A 22,641-nucleotide genomic window follows, 5' to 3' on the forward strand; every position below is an offset into this window, starting at 1 on the left:
AGGTATTTTTGCATGTCTACATTTACCAAAAAGCAATCTTTCTTTTCACCACATTACCCTCTCCTTTTCAAGTATAGCAAGCATTAGTTGACTCCCTAATATTTCCTCCCCTCCTCAAATACCAACAATGTCTCTTTGGTAAGAGCCTTGATAGTACAGTGGTCTACGCACCCTGTTATTAACACAGCTGCCTGCAATTTACTGCTGGTTCGAATCTCTCCAAGGCTCAAGGTTGACTCAGCCTTCCATCCTTTCTAAGGTAGGTGAAATGAGGACCCAGTTTGTGGGGGCAATAAGCTGACTTTGTATAAATATACAAAAGGATGAAGGCTATTGCTTAACGCATTGTAAGCCGCCCTGAGTCTCCGGAGAAGGGCGGCATATAAATCAAATTAAAAAAAAAAAATGTCAGATGCATGGCACAGCAGCATGCTTGACTTTCCACACCTCCAGAACAGTCAACTAATAAAACTGAATTCAAACAAATAACCTTTTCCAGAGATCTTGTATTTATGTATGTATGTATAATTGTAGACATATCCACAGTTTTAATGATGATCTCCAGTTTATGGTAATATTTAATTCACGATCATTTAGGAGTTACCAGATTTAGACTTCTTGTTATTAAGACTATGCAAAGTTTCATATTCAGTTTCTGAGCATATGAAGCACAGCACCTGTTTGGAAGCAGTTGCATCTTTTCATGGGGTTATTCTGCAGCAGCCATGGATTAATGGAAAAAGATGTGATTGCTTCTAGACAGTTGCAAATCAGTGCTTTCTCTCATGACCTCACATGCCCCAAAACCTTTCTGAAATTATATCCAAAGGACTGCACAGTCCTAATGCGCCTTGGTGGCGCAGCAGACTAAAGCACTGTTAAGTAACACCAGCTGCCTGCAATTACTGCAAGTTCAAATCTCACCAGGCTCCAGATTGACTCAGCCTTCCATCCTTTCGAGGTAGGTAAAATGAGTACCCGGTTTGTGGGGGCCATAAGCTGACTTTGTATAAAAAAGAACACCACTTGGGGAGGGGGTGGCGAAAGCCCTACTAAGCAGGTATATATAAAAGTATGAAGGCTATTGCTTAACGCATTGTAAGCCACACTGAGTCTCCGGAAAAGGGCGGCATATAAATCGAACCAATATATAAATAAATAAATAAATCAGTATGTTCTGCTAGTCCTCTACCAAGGTAATAAAATACTTATAATTTCTAAATTTTAAAGTACGTATTTACAAACTGATCCTTACGTTATAAATTTATTGTAGAGGACGAAGGCATTTTCAAGATTTCCCTCTTGCAGGTAGACGAAAGCCATGCGCTCCATCTCCACACCGGATCTGAAGTAGCGTCGGGGTGTAATGTCTTCATTTATTGTGATGTTACAGCCAAGCTTGCTTAAGGCACGGACACGCTCCTCTGGGCTCAAGGAAATATCTGTGTGGTCAGGAATAGCTGCTAGCTTTTTCTGTTAAAGCAGAGGTCATACATTGCACTTTATTTTGACAGGTGACTTTGATTCATGTATGTTCAATATTTCTGACAGGCGAATGAAATTATGGGCTAGGTACACCCCATGCTTTTAAGAAGAAGCTGTCATTATGTTTCCACAAAATCCCTGCAAAATAAATGATTATGCTAAAACAAACATTTCCACTGCATCAGTGGTGAAATTCAATTTTTTTTTACTACCGGTTCTGTGGGCGTGGCTTGGTGAGCGTGGCGTGGGTTGGTGGGCATGGCTTCATGGGTGTGGCTCGGTGGGTGTGGCAGGGGAAGGATACTGCAAAATCTCCATTCCCTCCCCACTCCTGGGGGAAGGATATTGCAAAATCTCCATTCCCATCCTACTCTGAGGCCAGCCAGAGGTGGTATTTGCCGGTTCTCCGAACTACTCAAAATTTCCACTACCGGTTCTCCAGAACCTGTCAGAACCTGCTGAATTTCACCCCTGCACTGCATTGTATGCATGCATGCACATGCACACACACACACTCATCAAAAGCATAATTACCTTGACACTTATTGCAACTGACATGCAACCACAGTAAGGTCTGTTGTGTTGCATTCCCTGGGGTTTTTTTTTTTCTTCTCTTTCATGTACACTTACGCAAATGCATTTTAACAATGAACCTTTCGGTCTCTATTTTTAAAATCAATGTGAGCTAGTGCTCTATTGTTCTCTAATGGAGATGACCGTGAGAGATAAAAAAAACAACCATGATTCATGCTGAAAAGCCTAAGGTTAAGAAACTGTTATTGAAAGCAGCATCTTCATAGCAATAGCAATAAAGGACAACATTATGAACCACCGGGAGTAACTTAGATGCATCTTTACTAGATTTGGGGAATCGGTGCATCCCAGGACATATTTGAATTTGAATAGAATGCTTGTTCTACAAAAGCCCAGCAGACGTGTTGCCTGATCAGCAGTTTTCCCTATATTATAAAGCATTCATCCTTACCAAGGAACTCACAGTGAATGGCTCTTCCATGTTGTGTCAGCAACCCAGCTTATTCTTTTTCTTCTTTCCGATCATGCCATCTAGTCACAAAAGAGAATGGGAAAATGTATAGCACTCATTGCAAACAGAAAAACTGCACAAATTAGTAGCCATTGGAGAAATTCCGAAGAAATATAAGCAAATGAAATCAAATCCTATCATTTGTTTAGAGTACAACAACAATAAAGCACAAATATAAATTTTAAAATACAGAAAAATCAGCCCTGAAACAATGAAGAATGAAAAAGGAATACTAACCAGCTTCTGCAAGCTATAGCTATTGCTAGAAACTTGGCAAACTTTATAGTGCTTACATCTTGCAGAAGGAAGACTGCAAGGAAGGAAGACTGTAATTCCTTGATCAGAGAGATAACAACTTTCTGATAATCAGATGTCATAGGTGATACAATGGGCACTGTAATGATACACCGATACTGACTCAACTGCTATATCTGAGCAGACACACTGACACATTTGCCTCTAATCTATAGTGTAATATTTTCAAGTAATAAAATTATCAACCTGAGAAAGCAACAATTATTTGAGGTTGTAGCTAATTTCCTCCACAGTATTTTACAAGCAACTGGATTAAAGGTTGTCCTTAAAGGTTACTTGGTGGACCATCTGCAACCAGCAACCAGCAACAGCTTCCCATCAGGGGGGAGGGCCTGCTCTGGGTACCGTCAGCTAGACATTGTCGGCTGGTGGTCCCCAGGGGTAGAGCTTTCTCTGTGGGCGTGCCCACCCTTTGGAATCAACTCCCCCTGAGGCTCCGGCTGGCTCCTGACCTCCGCACCTTTCGCCGCGAATTAAAAACATGGCTGTTCGCGGTGCCTAGCCTGGACTGAGGGGTTTTTTGATTATTTTAATATTTGTTTATGTATGTATTTTATGTTTTTATTGGTTTGTTTTAATTGTTGTGAGCCGCCCTGAGTCCTATGGAGATAGGGCGGCATATAAGTTATATTAAATCAATCAATCAATCAATCAATAAAGGCAACAACAAGTAGGTCTGGAGGGGTTTTTTTCAGCTAAATTGTGCAAAATTGCACGCTGATATGGTGGAATATCCTAAAATAGAACCTGCTTGTTCCTGAACTAAAATATTCTAATCTAAACATTTATGGTATAAAAATCAAGGATAGAGTTTACTAATTATTGACAATATTACAATTGGACAATAATTAGCAAGGTTTTGCCTTCTGTATTGCCTTTCTAGTATATAGGAACAATGACACAATGACGTCAGTCTTTGGAGACTAATAAAGAGTTATTTAATAGCAATAAACATAGGGACCAATATAGAGTCAGTCAGTTATTCAGTGACACTGGCAAAATCATATCTTTACCTCAGGGGTGTCAAACTCGTGGCCTGTGGGCCGGATGCATCACACACTGGCCACACCCACACCCGTTTTAGCAAAGGGGAAAAAAGTTACGATACATCACGTGTCCATGTGACAACTCATGTTTGACCCCCTGCTTTACCTGGAGCTTTGCCACTTTACAACTGATAAATTGGTTTTTGGATTTCTGATTGTCAAACCAGGGGCCAAGTGGGATAGAAAGCTCAAGAAAATCACCCACCAAAGGAATACTAAGTTGCCAAAATATCTCATCCAGGATTCCAAACAGATTAAATCATTCGCACTGGAACCAGGTTTATCCGAATGCAAGAAATAAGATGCCAGAACAGATGATCATCCTAATTTGTTACTACCTGTTGGAGCCGTGTCATGTCACTAGTGGGTCATTTTGTTTTGTTTTTCTCCCAGAAGCTTCTATTAATTCTTTTCTTTTCCTTTTTCTTTTTAGTAAATGAACAATTTTACAAGAGGGAGAATCATGATAAAACTAGATGTTTTTACATTTATTTATTTATTTTATTATATTAAATTTCTATACCGCCCTTCTCCCGAAGGACTCAGGGCGGTGAACAGCCAGAAGATAAAACACAGAGATACAAAAATTTAAAATAGATTAAAAACAAATTAAATAATTTGGCTGAATTTAAAATACCCCATAATTTAAACAGATTAAAATTTGTATTTAAAATTTATATTTAAAACAGGAGAAGATTTAGGCCAGGCCAGCTTGATGAAATAAAAATGTTTTAAGCGCGCGACGGAAGGTGCGCAGATCTGGGATCCTCCGTATCTCCGGGGGGAGCTCGTTCCAGATCCTAGGTGCCCCCACAGAGAAGGCTCTCCCCCTAGGGGCCACCAGTCGACGGCACCCGGAGGAGCCCCCCTTTATGGGAGCGTACTGGCCGGTGGGAGGCTATTGGTGGTAGCAGGCGGTCCCGTGGATAACCAGGTCCTAAGCCATGGAGCGCTTTAAAGGTGATAACCAGAACCTTGAAGCGCACTCGGAAGACCACCAGGAGCCAGTGCAGCTCATGCAGGAGGTGTTACATGGGAGCTCCATGTTGCTCCCATAACCACCCGCACGGCCGCACTCTGCACCAGTTGGAGCCTCCGAGTGCACCACAAGGGGAGCCCCATGTAGAGAGCGTTACAATAGTCCAGACGAGAGGTGACGAGGGCATGAGTGACTGTGTGTAGGGAGTCCTGATCTAGAAAGGGACGCAACTGGCGGATCAGGCGGACCTGATGAAAAATCCTCCCAGTCACGGCCGTCAAGTGCTCTTCTAAAGACAGCCGTGAATCCAGGAGGACGCCCAAGTTGCGAGCCCTTTCCGTGGGGGCCAATGATTCGCCCCCAATAGTCAGCAATGGCACCAGCTGACTATATCGGGACGTCGGAAACATTTACATGCTGAAATTACCTTAGTCTTGGTTTGAACATAATTCTTATCAAACCAAAGTTTGGAATGTGAGGTTTTAGTAGAAAACTGTAACTCTCCATAGCTACAATTCACAGTAAAGTCTGTGAGATGTCCGCGTGCAATTATGGACACATTAAGATGCTTATATATCCCTTACAGCACAACCTTCTTCCAGCCTGAGTCTAGTTGTGAGGAAAGAGATAATTTTGAAGATCTGAAGGTCCCTAAGGACCAAGCGTCTTGAAGAAATGGATTTCTAATTGATATAAAAAGCCATAAATGTAGATTTTGTCCACTTAGAGCACCATGCTGCAGTGTTGCAGGCAGCAAGTGGCACTTTGGGATGCTTGGTGGCAATTATTCAGATGGAACATCTTGAAGATAAGAGGTAAAAGCAGCCACTAGCAACAACCATTTTGTCATCAAGTCTGACGAAGCAATATTTGTCTTTAGCAATGTGAGGCATCTCTACAGACCGATGTTCATAAGTAACCTGATGTATTTTGGTTCCTAAGACAGAAAACCAAAGTACTGCCCACCAACATTATAAAATCTGTGCCATTATACTGTATTTTTAGAGGACACTATATACCGTGGCAACATGGCATTTCAACGTATTGCTGACAATTTGCCAGGGTTTAATAATGAATTAATTAAATAAATGTGTTCAATTACCTGCCTGGTTCCCTACATTATTTATTATTATGTTGCTAGCTAAAGAGGGGAAGATTTTATAATACATAGCAGGGTGGATTTGATTTAAATCAAGTTGATTTAAATCACTAGTAAAAAGGCTTGATTTAAATCAACTCGATTTAAATCATAATTTTTAAAGAGCAACTGTCATCTCTGCTACTCCTTTGACCCACTGTTGACTCACCGATAGTCCCAGTGTTGCAGAATATACAGCCTCATGCTACATAACTAAGCTCCATTTCATGCTGAATAAACTAAATTATTTATGTATCTTAAATAGAAAACTATCTTACGATAGATTTTTACCCCCAAAGTTTTTTATTAAAATAAATTCGATAAAAATCAAAAAAATCTGATTTAAATAAAAAAAATCTGATTTTTTTGATTTTTTAAAAATAATCATTGATTTTTATCCACCCTGCCTCTAGCACAGGGGTGTCAAACTCAAAACCCGGGGGACGGGTCCGGCCTGCGGAGAGCTTAGATCTGGCCCATGGGGCTGCCCTGGAAACAGCAAAGGACTGGCCCACGGTGCCTCTGCCAGTGAAAATGGAGTGGCCCTCCCGAGCTCCATTTTCACTGGCAGAGGTTGCAGGAGGCCTTCACAGGCGCCCCCAACATGAGTGATGTCAATCTGACCGCACACACCCTTGCCATCCCCACCCCTCCAAGGTCAAACACAACCCTGATGCGTCCTTCAATGAAATTGAGTTTGACACCCCTGCTCTAGCACGTTGGGTGACGCCACTACCAATAACTTGCCAGTGGTCCCCAACATTTAAAACAAAATAGTTGTAGCCTCTAATAGCTGTCTGTTCCAACACAGAGGATCACTGTTTCTACTTCTTGGGCACAGACGGGGAAGCTGTGGCTCTCCAGACGTTGCTGAACTGAATTTGGTCTGGGGAAGGATGTTGGAAATTCCAGTTTAGTAATATCTGGAGGGTCGTGGGATCCTAACCACAAGTGGATACCATTTGCAGTATAATACTGGAATACAAAATTCTTACTCCTATTCACTACCCCTCAGAAATTATTTTAATATTTTTTTTCATGTAGACCAGGATGATTACAGAACTCGACTATGGGAACATAAAAACTAATAAGCCTACATCCTGTAAAACAATAGCTAATCTCGGTGACCAGAACATTTTCCCCATCCATTATTCCCATTTCCAATATTAGCTTGGTGGTGCCAACCATATTTTTCTTCCTTTGGAGACCTGTTTGCAACAGTGATTGTGTATTTTTGTTTAGAATAAGAAAGTAAACAATACACTTTCCAGAAAACAGCTGTTTTGCTAAATAAGGCTTGCAGCAGGAACAAACCTTCAGTCAGAAACTCACTGATTCTATTGTTTTTCATACAGGTAGTCCTCAATTTACAGCCTTTCGTTTAGCAACCATTTGAAGTTTACAGCACTGAAAAAAGTTACTTATGACTGATTCTCATATTACAACCATCATAGCATCCCCATGGTCACATGATCAAAATTTGGATGCTTGGCAACTGGCATATTTACAATAGTTGCAATACATCACGTTACGTGATTACTGTTTACAACCTTCTAACAAGCTGGCTTCTGACAAGCCAAAGTCGATAGGGGAAGCCAGATTTGGTTAACAAACCATATGATTCACTTAACAATTGTAGTGATAGGCTTAACAACTATGGAAGAAAAGGTAATAAAATTGGGCATGACAGCTGCTTTGCTTAGCAACAAAAGTTCTGGTCCCAATTGTTGTAAGCTGAAGACCGCCTGCATTTGTTTTTTAAAAAGTGCTTCTTTTATTCCTCCATTATTGAAAGACATCAACAATCTCTTCCTCAACAGGGACTAGAACTTAGCTACTATTAAAACTTCTGTAATTCTAAAAGCTGCTCTGTGCCAGAACTCATGGGACCTTCAGAGTCATTTCCTATCAAGAAAACATTTTTCAACCTTTCTGATTTATAATACTATTCACCAGTACTGGAATACCTCAGATTTATTTATTTTTCATGTTTCTAGACTGCCCATCACTTTCAAGGAGGGCCTCTTAATGGTAGATTCAGGCTGAACAATTGTGTGCTTTAATAACCTTCCAAGATTTTTGGAGGGTACCGGGGATGAGTGTGAGGAGTTAAAATAAAAATCATATTGCATTACTATAATGTACAGTATTAAGTCATGTATTTTCATCTGAAATAATGCTTTAATACAGTGTCTCCATGCGATTTTTTTTTACTTCTGTGGAAACATTGAAGATGATTTATTTTATGGAGTCAGTAGATTTATATCCCATCCTTTTCTCCAGAAATTCAAGATGGCGTATGTCACATTCTCTTTCTTCACAATTTCCTCTTAACAGCCCTGTGAGATAAATTGGATAATGATCAGCCCAGTCACTCAATGAACTTATATTGGTGAGGGTGACCTCCATCCTAATTCAAAACCTTAACTACAAGGCACATATGTCTATGTTATTAGCTAATAGTACTTGGGCACTAACGCAATCCACAACATTTTGGAAAAAACATTATAGCGGAAGATGGATTTTTATCATTTTTCCCAGAATCTAAATACAATGCTTCATTTAATCTGGCAACCAAGCCCTTTTAATTTCATTAAACTGACAATGAACACAGTTTTCAAAAAATAAGGCAAGGCCACTTCTGTACCAATGTGATTTACTTATTTTTTTTTTATCAGCCTTCCTCCCAACAGTTCCAGCGCTATTTACATAATCTTTTTCTTAATCATAAGACATCTGTATAAATCATCACATTATTAAAAAAAAACAAACAAGAAATAACAATTAGAGCCATTCTGCCCTCACAAAGCTAACATTCTATTAAACCCTGTCACTATGTACCATCTTCCTCCAAAAATAGTACAAGTATGAAACATACAGAAACAAAATAATTGAAGATGGGGGAGGGGGGCTGACCAGGTTTGACCCGCATATCTCTCATGAAAAATTCAGTATTTACTCCATCATTACAGAAAACAAGAAACAGGATTTATTTTTTAAATAGGGTTGGGGGGGGGTCATCTATCTTCCAGTGACGTCATAGCAGGTTCTGCCTTTGAGGTTCAGCATCAAACCTGGAAGAACTGCAGATAAGTTATATGGGTTTTAATGTCATGTGTTGGAAATGCTATGATTAACCACTGTGCATTTTAAAATAGGAAAATTATGATCTAGAAACTTTTATTTTGAACAGACGTTATGCTGGTTTTGAATTCTGATTTTTGAACTCAAAACCAACATAACTTCTGTTCAAAACAAAAGGTTTCTAGATAATACATTTCCCATTTTAAAATGTACAGTGCTTAAACATAGCATTTCCAACACATGACACAATACATTAAAAACCCATATAACTTATCTGATTTTATTCCATATGCAAAGAGAATATATACTTTACTACCGGGTGACATATGAAAATTATTCTGTTCTGTTTTCAGGGTTGCAACCTTGTGAATTAAATTAGTGGATAAGCAACTAATTTAACATCATGGCAGAACAAGAATTCAAACACTGAATGGCCTGATCAAAAACTAATTTAATCCAATATTCAATGCTGTTTTTAACTTACCTTTGTGACTCCCAGGAAGTAACTTCTGCCCCAAAGTTATTATTACTTTCTTTTTCAATTAACAATTACTTTTATGAATCAATTACACTTCATTTGTTTCTGACACTGCATGAGCCATATTTAAAATGTGGAAGTGTCCTAATATACAGGATGTACAGAAGCAAGCTATTCATGCATTGCTGTTCATTTTTGCATATACTTAGCCAATCACAGTTGGTTTTATAATTGTTTGATCAGGCAGGCTGAGAAGCACAATCCCACTTCCTCTAAGCAGTGAAAAACAGAAAGTAGAAGATAAGAGTTTTAGTCCCCCAAAGGAACAATTAGTGTTTTGTACAGTTGTATGAATCCCTGGAGGGATTAATTTCTACTTTCAATTAGAAAATGGACTCAACCCAGGCAAAGATAATTGGAGATGCAACTCTTCGTGCCAGAGAGAGTAGAGGAAGATAGTGTGTGATTGTGTGATTACAAGTGTGTAAACACTATTAGTAATATTACAACTATCAGCAACTGCTTCAACTGCTAGTAACATCCATGGCAATCAGATATGAGCTTAGCACATGGAAATATAAGTTCCATATTCCTTTCCCCAGCCAGTTTATTACACGCTGGCTATTTCCCTGGATGCACTAAGACAGTGATGGCTAACCTTTTTGCTGTCGCGTGCCAAAAGCAGGGGGAGCACAGGGGGGTTGTGCGCATGCATGCCCACACCCATAATTCCATGGCTTAGGACCTGGTTATTTACGAGACCGCCTTCTACCACCAATAGCCTCCCACCGACCAGTACGGTCTCATAGAGAGGGGTTCCTCCGGGTGCCATCGGCCAAACAACGTTGACTGGCGGCCCCCAGGGGGAGAGCCTTCTCTGTGGGGGCACCTACTATCTGGAACGAGCTCCCCCCAGAGATACGGAGGATCCCAGATCTGCGTACCTTCCGTCGCACGTCAAGACTTTCTTATTTCATCAAGCTGGCCTGACCTAAGTTTTTCCCCTTTTTAAATGGAAATTTTAAATTTGGTTTTAAATTATTGGGATTTTAAATTTGTTCAGCCAAATTATTTAATTCATTTTATTCTATTTTAAATTTTGTATTTTATATATTTTATTCTATGGCTGTTCACCGCCCTGAGTCCTTCGGGAGTAGGGCGGTATATAAATTCAATAAAATAAAGTAAATAAATAAAAATAAATAAAAATGACCCCTCCCCTCACCCCCCACACATGCACGTGCAATCCCCCTGCGCTACCCTCGCTTTTGTCACACAATGGCAAAAAAGTTACCAGTGGGCCTGGTAGGCCCTTTTTTTGCCCTCCCCAGGCTCCAGAAGCTTTCTTGGGCGAAAACGGCCTCCCTTACCCCCCCATCCCCTGGAGGCCTTCCGGAGGCCGGAAACGGCCCGTTTCCTGACTTCCAGTGGGCCCAGAAGGCCTGAAAATCAACTGGCTGGCACATGCATACACACTGGAGCTGAGCTAGGGCAACGCTCGCATGCTCACAGATATGGCTCTGCTTGCCACCTGTGGCATGCGTGCCATAGGTTCGCCATCACGGCACTAAGGCTTTATAAGCTATGTTCAAAAACACTTCATATTTTTTCAAAATATTTTTTACAAATTAATCCCAAGTCACCACCTTTAAGCGCTCCATGGCATAGGACCCGGGTACCTTCGAGACCGTCTTCTGCCACCAATAGCCTCCCACCGACCAGTCTGCTCCCACAGAGAGGGTCTCCTCAGGGTGCCATCAGCCAAGTTATGTCGGCTGGCGACACCCAGGGGAGGGCCTTCTCTGTGGGAGCCCCAGCCCTGTGGAATGAACTGCCCCCGGAAATACGTAAGATCTCCGACTTCCGGGTGTTTCGTTGCGCATTGAAGACCCTGTTGTTCCACCAGGCCGGGCTATCAACATAATAATTTTAAATTGGGGTATTTTAAATTTTTGGGGTTTTAAATCGGCCAAATCTATTTAATTATTTTAATTTTTAATAATTGTTGTGTCTTGTGTTTTTAAATTGGCTGTACACCGCCCTAAGTCCTTCGGGAGAAGGGCGGTATAGAAATAAAATTATTATTATTATTATTATTATTATTATTATTATTATTATTATTATTATTATTATTATTATTCCACATTAAAAAAATAAACTAGATGTATTGCCTAGCAATACATCTTGGATATGCTTTGTTTATTTATTTTAGTAAAAGAACTGGAATATGGCTACAGACAAGAATGTTAGAAAGCTTCAGTAACATTTTATATATTATAAAATCTGTATTGGGGAATACATTATATCAACCCCCCTCAAAGATCACTAAAAATATGCCTGTTTTCAAGACTTTCAGGTAAATTTCCAGGAAGAAGAGAAAAACAGCAGAGGAAAAAATACTGTTCATGGTGCTGAAGTTAAAACTCCAGGCATAGTCAGGTCCAGGCATGGTCAGGTCTATGCACAGAAGGAGAAGTCTAAATATATGAAAATTGGGCTCAACTATACTACGTTTTAGAGTGAGCATGATACAAATGTTTTATATACTATATAGTATATAAAATGACGATTGATGTAGTGATGGATAATGGGCTCCTCAGGTCAAGTTGGCACTCAATGTGCTATAATACAGAGAAAAAAATAAAGTTCATTTAGGTTGCCAGCAATATTTGTTAGTACATAGCTACATGACATAGCTAGATTAAAATGTTTGGTATGTCTAGTTGCCAATACTGCTTTAAAAAATTCTGCAGACAGAATTACATCGAGAACATGGAACATCAGAAGTGTGAACATGGGAAAACATGGACTGGAATTGGACACGTTCAATCAGATCAGACTGTTTACTACTCAGGTGGTGAAAAAGAAACAATAATGTTGCTTTTTATTGTTAGGAAGAAGCAACAGCATTACTTGGCTATAGTCCAGTTAATGACCAAATAATACATAATATAGGATTTCATGCACAACCCTTTAATATTCTGATTACCAAGTTAATGTTCCAATCATTGATGTAGAAGAACTGGAGCTTTATGAGTTTTATAATCAGTTTGAAACTGACAGAACGTGAAAGCAAGAAGTACTGCTTGTATCTGGAGATTGGAACACCAAAAATGGGAAATATCAAGGAGGAAAAGGCTGTTGGACTGAGTGGCTTAGGAAACCGAAATGAAGGGGAACAACTTATTAATATCTGTCAATCCAATGATTTCTTCAGAGCTAGCACTGGCTTTAAACAACCAGTATGACGTTCTATAACCGTGATGGTGAACCTATGGGACGGGTGCCACAAGTGGCACACAGAGCCATATCAGTGGGCATGTGAGCGTTGCCGTAGCTCAGCTCCAGTGTGCATGTGTGCGCCAGCCAGCTGATTTTTGCGCCTTTCGGTCCTACCGGAAGTTGGGAAATGGGCTGTTTCCGGCCTCCAGCGGGGTGGGGAAGACTGTTTTCGCCCTCCCCAGGCTCCTAGAAAGCCTCTGGAGCCTGGGGAGGGTGAAAAATGGGCCTACAGGGCCCACTGTGCCATCACGTGCTAAAAGTAGGGGGGCATGCATGCACGGGGTGGGGCACATTGGATTATGGTGTGGGCACACATGTGGGCGACCTCCCTGTGCTCCCCCCACTTTTGGCACGTTGTTGCTAGTTTGGTTATCCTGGTTAGGCCCATATATAAGAGACTGTAGGCTTTCTTGTAATAGTAATATTTATTTCTTTTCTTCCTCAGGAACACAATTAGACAGGCACTAATCTGGGAGGAGCAAGAACTTATATACAGAGAAGGCGGGGCTAATGGTAAGTACTAACCAATGGTAAGTGACACAATGACATCACACAATGACATATAAACAAGCACACATATTTACAGATATCAGGTTAGGTATTTTCATCTGTAACAAATCCCCCTCTAAAATACCTAACTAATGGTGGGTTATTAAGATTATATATGCACATCAAGTTTGGAAGTCAAATACATATGTTGTTTGGTTGGCAATGGCTTAGTGAGGATATCAGCAATTTGTTCACTAGTATTGCAATGGATAGCTTTAATAAATCCTATACTTGACAGTTGTCTTACATGTTTATATTTTATATCGATATGTCGAGATCGTTGACCTATTGCTTCGGAAGCTGATATATCAATTGCTGCCTTATTGTCCTCATTGATAATAATTGGATAAACAGGTTCATCCCACACATTGGTTAACAAGTCATCGAACCAAGTTAGATTGTTGACCGCTTTGGATAAACAAACATATTCGGCTTCCGCTGTGGAAGTGGCAATTAAATTCTGTTTGCCTGTGTACCAGTGCACCGCACAGCCATTTATAAGAAAAACATATCCAGAAGTACTTTTTCTGGTTTTTGAATCAGTAGCCCAATCAGCATCAGCGTAGCAGGTCAAAGTTGGTTTTTCAGAAATGAATGGTTCTAAGAATAAGCACATATCAATGCTAGACTTTAGATATTTTAGAATCCTCTTAATTCCTTCCCAGTGGTATGAGTTAGGATTGCTTACATGTCTTGACAACAAATTTACAGCAAGGGTGATATCAGGCCTGGTCCAATTAGATATGTATAATAAGGACCCAATAATTGATCGATATAACGTGTTATCCTTGAATGGTTCGTACTCATTATACACATTCCTATAAAAATCAGTTGACATAGGAGTATCACAAATTTTTGAATTAATTAAATTACATTTTTGTATGAGTTCCATAATCTTGTCTTTCTGAGATAATTTGAACCCCTTATCTGTTTTGTCAATTTGGACTCCTAGATACTTATTTACCTTTCCTAATATTTTTAAGTTGAAATTTTTGCCTAGTTGTTCAGCGAAATTATCACATTTAATTTTGTCGTGTCCAAAATACAATATATCATCAACATAAATCAAAACATATTCAATAGAATCATTATTTTTTTTTGTGAAAAAACAAAAATCAGATGAAGTAGCTACAAAACCCATATTTTTAAGTATCTTTGATAAGCACTCATACCACCGCTTACCGGACTGTTTTAGTCCATAAAGGCTCTTGTTTAATAGCCAAATTTCTCCCTTTTTTGTATCCTTTCCTGGGGGTGCTTTCACATAAATTTCTTTATCTAGATCAGCGTGCAGATAGGCTGTCTGCACGTCAAATTGATATACTTCCAGATTTAAGATAGAAGCTAACACTAGTGCTGTTTTCACGCTTTCTGATCTAACGGTTGGGGAATAAGTGTCTTCATAGTCATCCGGAAATCTTTGGGCAAAGCCTTGAGCCACCAACCTGGCTTTGTATAGGAATTTACCATCCTCTAGCTCCTTGATTTTATAGATCCACCTAGTGCCAATAGGGGATTTCTCAGTGGGCAGGTCTGTTGGTGTATATACATTTAGTTCTCTCAAACTGTCCATCTCTTTTTTCATTGCTTCCTCCCACTTACTTTTTTCTTCTAGGGGTAGCTTAAGTATGTCATCATATGTGTTAGGAGTCAGGTGTTTAGCTTGGATAGACAGTACGTAATCATCTAATCTTTTAGGAATTATGCCCCTATTGGATCTAATGGGCCTATTCTGGGGATGTTCATCGCTATGCATATACTTAGCTTCTTTTTCGGTTAATTGATCTACTTTCAAAGTGGGGTGTCCTTTTTTCCATTCATCATTAACTATTACTGGGCATTTGATTCTGTTAGTAGATGTGGATTTGGGGTTCGTATCTGATGTGTGATGTTTTGCGTGCGTGTGTGTAATATTTTTTGATTCTGGGTAAATTTCATTGAGATGTAATTTTGACCAGTTCATGTGTTCATGAAACACGGCAGATCTGGATACAATGAAGTGATTATTTTTATCAATGAAGCGATATCCCTTGGTTCCTGATTCGTACCCCATAAATATCAGTCTTTTGGATACTTTCTCTCCTTTGCGTCTTAACTGTGAGGGCACATATACATCAGCAGATACACCAAATACGTGTAAATGCCCAATTTTTGGTTTCCTTCCATACATGAGTTCGTATGGGGTCTTATTGATTGTACTGGACCATAAGCGATTTATAGTGTAATTGGAATAATTAAGGGCTTCAGCCCAGAATGACTGGTTTAAACCAGCATCATCTAACACACATTTAACCATGGTTTGTAGCAAACCATTCTTCCTTTCAGAGACTCCATTTTGGAATGGGGAAAATGGACAAGATTTAAAGTGCAATATTCCTTGTGATTTTAGCCAAATTGAAAATTCGTTGGATAGGAATTCCGTCCCCCTGTCAGTCATTATTTGTTTGATTTTGGTATTGTATTGTGTTTCTACCATTTTAAAGAACTCCTTAAATTTTTTGAAAACCTCACTTTTGTGGTTAAGGGTGTATACAAAACCAAATCTACTATAGTCATCGACTATGGTCAGGAAGTATCTTTTTTTGTATTTAATTGAAGGTTTTAATGGGCCTACTACATCCATATGAATTAGTTGAAAGGTTGATTGTGTGGTGCGGGTGGCTTTTTTGGGTTTTGGCTTGTTTTTAATTTTGGAAGAATTGCATACAGAGCATTCTAAGTAATTTTTACAGTTCTTTATTTTTAAATCTTCGGAACACTCTAACATTTTTCGTATGACTGGAAAGCTCGCGTGTCCTAGCTTTCTGTGGAGTAAGTGACTACAATTATCGTGAATAGGTTTTCCATTGTTTAAATTTTCAGACATATTAGTATCAGTGTTTGATGCATTCTTATCATTATTTTCATCATGGCTATCTGAATTTGGTTTTTTGTTTCTTAATTGATAGTTTGCATAGACTAGTTCGTTATCTTGTGGCAGTAGGTATGTTAGTCCATCATTTGTAAATAGTTTACCTATGTTTCTGTTGTTCTTAGTCATGAATACCTTTCCACCTCTGAAAGTGGTTTCTATTGCATTGTCTAAGCTTAACTTTAGGGTTGCCAATATGTTATTTGGAATTTCGGGCACAAATAGTACCCCCTCTATTTTTCCTATACCTTTTATATGCGTGTCTCCTATTCCTCTCACTAGGACTCTATTTTGGTTTGCTACTTTAATATAATATTTCTTTTCAGTGAAGTTACTTAATATTTCTCTATTATGAGTTGTATGGCATGTGGCTCCTGAATCTATGAGCCAGGTGTTGAGTGAATCAGATATCAAAGTGTTATTATTTCTTATTCCATATAGTGATCCTTTCTTATTTTCTCTAGGGTTATTTCTGTATGTTTGTCTTTCTCTAGAGTGTGGTGATTCTCTTCTCTTATACCTGTAATCTGGGGAGGTTCTGTCTAAAAAGTGTATTCTTCTATCCTTGTGTTTATATGAGTCACTGTATCCTATATTCTTGGGACAGTCTCTACTCTGATGTCTTTCAGATCCACATGTGAGACATTCATGTGGGTATCTGTCTCTGGCCCTGAAATCAGTCCTTCTTTGATTTCTACCTTCTCTTTGTTGTGTATATCGCTCTCTTCTAAGTCTATCTTCAGTAATAAGCTTATTGGTAAGGTTTTCTAAAGTAATTTGCTCTATACTTAGGTTATCTATTAGTGTAATGTAGTTATCCCAGCTGTGATCTAGTGAGTTAATTATAATGCTTTTCATGGTGTTGTCAGAAATGGTTTCTCCCCTTTGAATAAGGTCTGCTCTTACAGCGTTTAAATTCAAGATATGCTCACTCATGGATGTATCATGTTTTAGTTTGGCAGAATAGAATTCCCTAGAGATTTTTGTGGTAGTGGCTACATTTTTGCTATAGAACAGTCTGAATAATTTTTGATATACTTCAAATACAGTTAAATTATGCTCTATACTGGGGAGTATACTTGGGGAAATAGAAACAATTAACATATAGTATGCTTTGTGGTGGAGGCAGTCTATTTCATAGGTCCAAGGCTTATTTGGTGGGTTATCAATAAAAAATAAAACATTTTCTTTCATATATACAATCTGTAAACACTGATCCCATTCCATTAAGTTGCTTCCATCTAATTTCAATTTTATAAAGTCTGGAGGTATTGTCCCTGAGTGTAGTGAGGTGTTATTCATGTTTAGTAGCTGTCCATGATTTAAGACCTTAGCATACTCACAATAAGGCCTGGGTATGGTAGATGTATGTCTGTATTTACTTATCTCTATGTTGCGCTGACTTGTATTTATGTTTCCTTCTTCTTTCTTTGCAGGCTCGTTCTGGGCATGCTCAGTCCTCATTTTTCTCCAGCAGTCGATGAGGGAGGTTCCTGTGTCTGCAGCTCCTGGGGTGAAGTCCCAGACGGCCTTCTGTTGCTCTGCTTTGTTTCCGGAGGGCCTCTGGTGACTGAAGAATGCCTGGGGTGCTGCTCTGCTCATCGGGGAGTCTTCTCTGAGGTCGTCAGTAAGTGGAGCTTGAGGCGGGCCGCCATTGCCAATGGAGCCGGGTTGTTCAGGGAGCTGCTCTTCAGTAGGTAAGTATGATTGCCAGCTTGTCTTTCTTCGGGTGGCTAGGCCTTTCTTTAGACAGTCTATTTCTTTTTGGCCTTTGGTAGATGGTAGTTTAGAATTTTCTATTTCATTTTCTGGTTGTTTGTTTGGTATTGTTAGTTTAGTCCCGAGTGCTGCAGTTAGCACCTGTATAGCATTGTCTATTTCTACTTCAGTAGGTTGAGCTTTGTTTTGTTTAAATAATTGTTTTTTATTTGTTTTTGGACTCGGGTAATCATCTTCTTGGTAGGTTTTGTTTTTTATTTCGTAGTTTGAGGTTTGGAATTCTTTTAGTAATTGGTCAGGCATTTTAGAGGTATTAGGTGGGTAAGATGGCTGCCATGAAAAAGGCGGGAAGCTGTCGCCATCTTTGGTGTCATTTTTGAAGTCAGGGGTTGAATTTCTTACCTTGCAGTTTTCTTGTTTGTTATTTTCGTTATCTGCTGCTGTTCCGTGGTCGTTTATTATGCTGCGGATTTTCACAAGCAGATTTGATTCAGCTGTAGTTGTTTCTATTAATTCTAGTATTTTTCTTTTTACCTCATCTTCTTTGTTTGGTGTTAGCAGTTCATTTTCTTGTAATTGCGTTTGTTTCTTAATATTTTCAAGTGGTGTATATTTGTCAGGAGTTAGTTGAGCTGCCATTCTTTTCGTTATGTATCTGGTGGCAGGTCTTCTTTTGTCGTTATGTGAGTCTTGCATCTTTATGTTCGGTTGGGCCTACCAAACCATCCTCTTGCTACCAATTTGTTGCTAGTTTGGTTATCCTGGTTAGGCCCATATATAAGAGACTGTAGGCTTTCTTGTAATAGTAATATTTATTTCTTTTCTTCCTCAGGAACACAATTAGACAGGCACTAATCTGGGAGGAGCAAGAACTTATATACAGAGAAGGCGGGGCTAATGGTAAGTACTAACCAATGGTAAGTGACACAATGACATCACACAATGACATATAAACAAGCACACATATTTACAGATATCAGGTTAGGTATTTTCATCTGTAACACACGTGATGGCAAAAAGGTTAACCATCATTATTCTATAAGCATGGACATCACCAGATGGAGCACAGGTAGTCCTCAACTTACAACCATAATTGGAACAGGAACTTCCATTGCTAAGCGATGCAGTTATGAAGTGAATCGCACCGATTTTGGTATTTTTTTTGTTTTTGCTGCAGTCGTTAAGTGAAGCTAGCTATTCCCATTGATCTTGCTTGTCGGAAGTTGTAAATGGTGATAATGTGAACCTGGGATGCTGCAACTATCATGAATACATGCCAGTCACTACACGCCTGAATTTTGATCACATGATCATGGGGATGCTGGAATAGTTGTAAGTGTGAGGACTGGTCATATGGCATTTTGAGCATATGATGGTGCAGTGGTTAGAGTGCAGTACTGCAGGCTACTTCTGCTGCCTGCTGGCTGCCTGCAATTTGACAGTTCAAATCTCACCAGGCTCAAGGTTGACTCAGCCTTCCATCCTTCTGAGGTCGGTAAAATGAGAACCCAGATTGTTGGGAGCAATGTGCTGACTTTGTAAACCACTTAGAGAGGGCTGTCAAGCACTGTGAAGTGGTATATAAATCTAAGTGCTATTTTTTTTCAGCACTTTTGTATCTCTGAACAATCATTAAACAAATGTAAATTGAGGATTATCTATATACAGAAATCAAACTGACTATATTATTGCTGGAAGAAGATGTAAGGGCTCAGTTATAATAGCAAACATATGTCCATGGTTTTACAGTAGAGGAAGATGTATGAATTGCTCATGTGCAAATTCCAAATTAAGCGAGAAAAGCATGAAAAAGAAAGCCAACTAATTTCAACGATATGATCTCGAGCACATATAATGCTACTTTGAAACAGAACATTGGGAATTGCTTTGAAGTTCTGAACCTCATTCATTAGGAACCAGAGAAAGTGGAATAAACTTAAGGAACTTAAGGATGCATGTGAAAAGAAACTACCAATAACCAAGAAACAGAAGAAAATAAACTGGAGGCCAGAACAAACTGTGGTTATTGCTAAAATGAGAAGTCAAAGCTAAGAAAGATCTCAGCAACAAACTTACAATAAAGAATTTCAAAGAACTGTTAGAAGACACAAGAAACAACATTACAGCAATATCTGCAAAGACACTGCCTACCGAAACAGACATGGGAAATCAAAGAAATTCTTTCAGAACAATGTCTGAACTCAGAATGTGGTTCCAATCTCAAATTGGTAAGCTAATTAATGCCAATTGATAGATAACAGTTGGTTCAAAGATCAAAAAAAAAGATGGAAGGATGATATTGAAATTCTGTACAGTAAAGATGTCAACATCGTAAGATATTTTAAAAGCATTTCCTATATAGGAGGTTAAAGATGAAGTTAAATCAGAACTCTGGTCATTGCCTAGCTGGCAGGCTACAGGAACGGATGGAATAGCAACAGAAATATCGCTAGCAATAGAAGAAGAATCAGTAAAATGACTGAGGCATGTCTAAGATATGCCATCAAATCTGGAAAAAGACACAGTGGCCAAAAAAATTGGAAAAGGTCAATTTACATAACAATACCAAACAGAATGGATGAATTATTGTATCATATCTTTAATTTCACATGCTAGCAAAATAATACTTAGGATCATGCACAAAGATTAAGCCTTATACGGAGAGAGATGCCAGCTGTTCAAGCTGGCTTTAGAAAAGGCCAAGGAACATTGCTGATGTAGGCTGAGTAACTGCAAAAGCCAAAGAATACCCAAAAAATGTCAGCATGTGCTCCATTGATTGTAGAAAAGCCTCAGTTGTTCTTCATGTCAAGCTGTGGACTGTGGTTAGAAAAATGGGTATCTCAGAACACCTTACTGTCCTCGTATAAACCTTTTACATACCTCAGGAAGCCACAATTCAGAGATAATATAACTTACTTCAAGTTGTCACAGGAATGAGATGAGATTGTATATTATACAGTGTAGAGTCTCCCCTTATTCAACCTATGTGTGGAACATACACTTTGATGGATTGGAAGATGAGTGTGGCTTTAATACTGGAAGAACACACAACAATAACTTGCCGTGCTATAGTGACTCTGACAGCATGCAAATGATCCACAAAATTTAAAAAAAGGTGGCCAAATTTATGACAACAGGTACAGCAACAGTCTTAGAATTGACAATAAAGATAATGAAGTGAACGATACAGAAGTGATGTATACCTCTTGCCTTTTAGGAGTAACTATCAGTAGTAAAAGAACCAGCAGTCAAGAAATGCACTATATACTAGAACTTGGAGTGAAGGTATTGGGAAAGATATTCAGATGACAGGATATATTTATAACTGCAAAGATCTGAAGAAACTTTCTCTGTGACACCGTATGGAAAATAATGCTAAACTTGGATGAAATGGATTAGAAAGATTACAGGTAGTCTTTAATTTATAAATAATTTAGATGAGGGAATAGAAGGGGAACTCATGAATTTTGCAGACGACACTAAGGTAGCAGGAATAGCCAACACCCCAGAAGGTTCAATTTCCAAAAGGATCTCAATGGACTTGAACACTGGGCCCTAACAACAAAATGAAATTCAATACTGAGAAAAGTAAGGTTTTACACCTGGGCAGGAAAAGCCAAAGGTACAAGTACAGATTAAAAACAACAACCACAAATGTTGAGTCAGATGGAAATTGACTCAACAGCAGTAACTGAGAGAGATCTTGGAGTCCTGGTGGATAATCATTTAAATATAAGTACGTATGGTGTATGGTGGGGAATGGAAGGATTTATATTTCTTATACTCCTTATACTCAAGGAGTATAAATTCTTCCATTCCCCACCATCCAGCCAGAGCTGAAGAAACTTCTTGGATGAGAAGCAAAAGAAAAACCAGAAAGTCCAATTGCCTCTTGAAAAAAAGCACATTTGGGAGAATCTGACTTTGCTTGTCAGAAGCCAGCTAGGAAGCTTACAAATGGTGATCACATAGGCCTCCAAGACAATGCAACTGTCATATGTGTCAGTTGCCAAGCCTCCAAATTTTGGCGATCACACAACCATGGCGGTGCTGCAATGGTAGGAAGTGTGAAAACCGGTCATAAATCACTTTTTTCAATGTTGTTGTTTTAACAGTGTTGTTGTTTGAATGGTTACTAAAGAAATGATTGTAGGTCGAGGTGTTTTTGAACTTAAATAGATCATTGATCAAATCAACCAGAATTCTCATTTGAGACACATCAGACTCAAATTATCTTATTTTAGACCTAATATTGTGGCCTAGCTCTCTGGAGAAGCCTATACTGGTGGAAAAGATGGTAGGAAAGAGAAGATTAGCCTCAGTTGTAGTTGCAAGAGGTGCACCATTAGTAGACCTGAAAGACCACAATGGGAAGAAGCAAATTTATCTGTATAGTTACTAAGATTCTGTATTGACTTGATGGCACATAATCAACCAAAGCAATATGATTGATTGCGGGTTTTCTTTTTCTTTTTGACCTTTGAGTCAGTTTTGATTCCTGGCAGTTTTGATTCCTGAGTAGTCCCTGCAGTTTTCTTGTAAGCGATGTGCCATTTCCTCCTTCCTAGTGAGTGACTGGCCCAAGGTTTTCCAACTGGAGGAGAACA

General features: G+C 39.1%; 1 protein-coding gene across 2 annotated transcripts in view; it reads right to left on the bottom strand.

Moving 5' to 3' along the window:
- Positions 1–22,641, bottom strand: part of STAMBPL1 (STAM binding protein like 1) — a 43,318-nt gene that overhangs the window by 17,704 nt on the left and 2,973 nt on the right. The window contains exons 2-3 of one of the 2 annotated variants that reach the window (XM_034430360.2): positions 2,471–2,550; positions 1,256–1,473 (exon numbers count right to left, since the gene is read on the bottom strand). In XM_034430360.2, coding sequence (XP_034286251.1) covers positions 1,256–1,473; positions 2,471–2,500 — 248 coding nt within the window. In that variant the 5' untranslated portion in view covers positions 2,501–2,550. The remainder of the gene's footprint in view (positions 1–1,255; positions 1,474–2,470; positions 2,551–22,641) is intronic. The other variant, XM_034430361.3, reaches the window with a different exon arrangement.

Source organism: Pantherophis guttatus, chromosome 6, assembly GCF_059756535.1.
Source record: "Pantherophis guttatus breed Tessera chromosome 6, ASM5975653v1, whole genome shotgun sequence".
NCBI lineage: Eukaryota > Metazoa > Chordata > Lepidosauria > Squamata > Colubridae > Pantherophis > Pantherophis guttatus.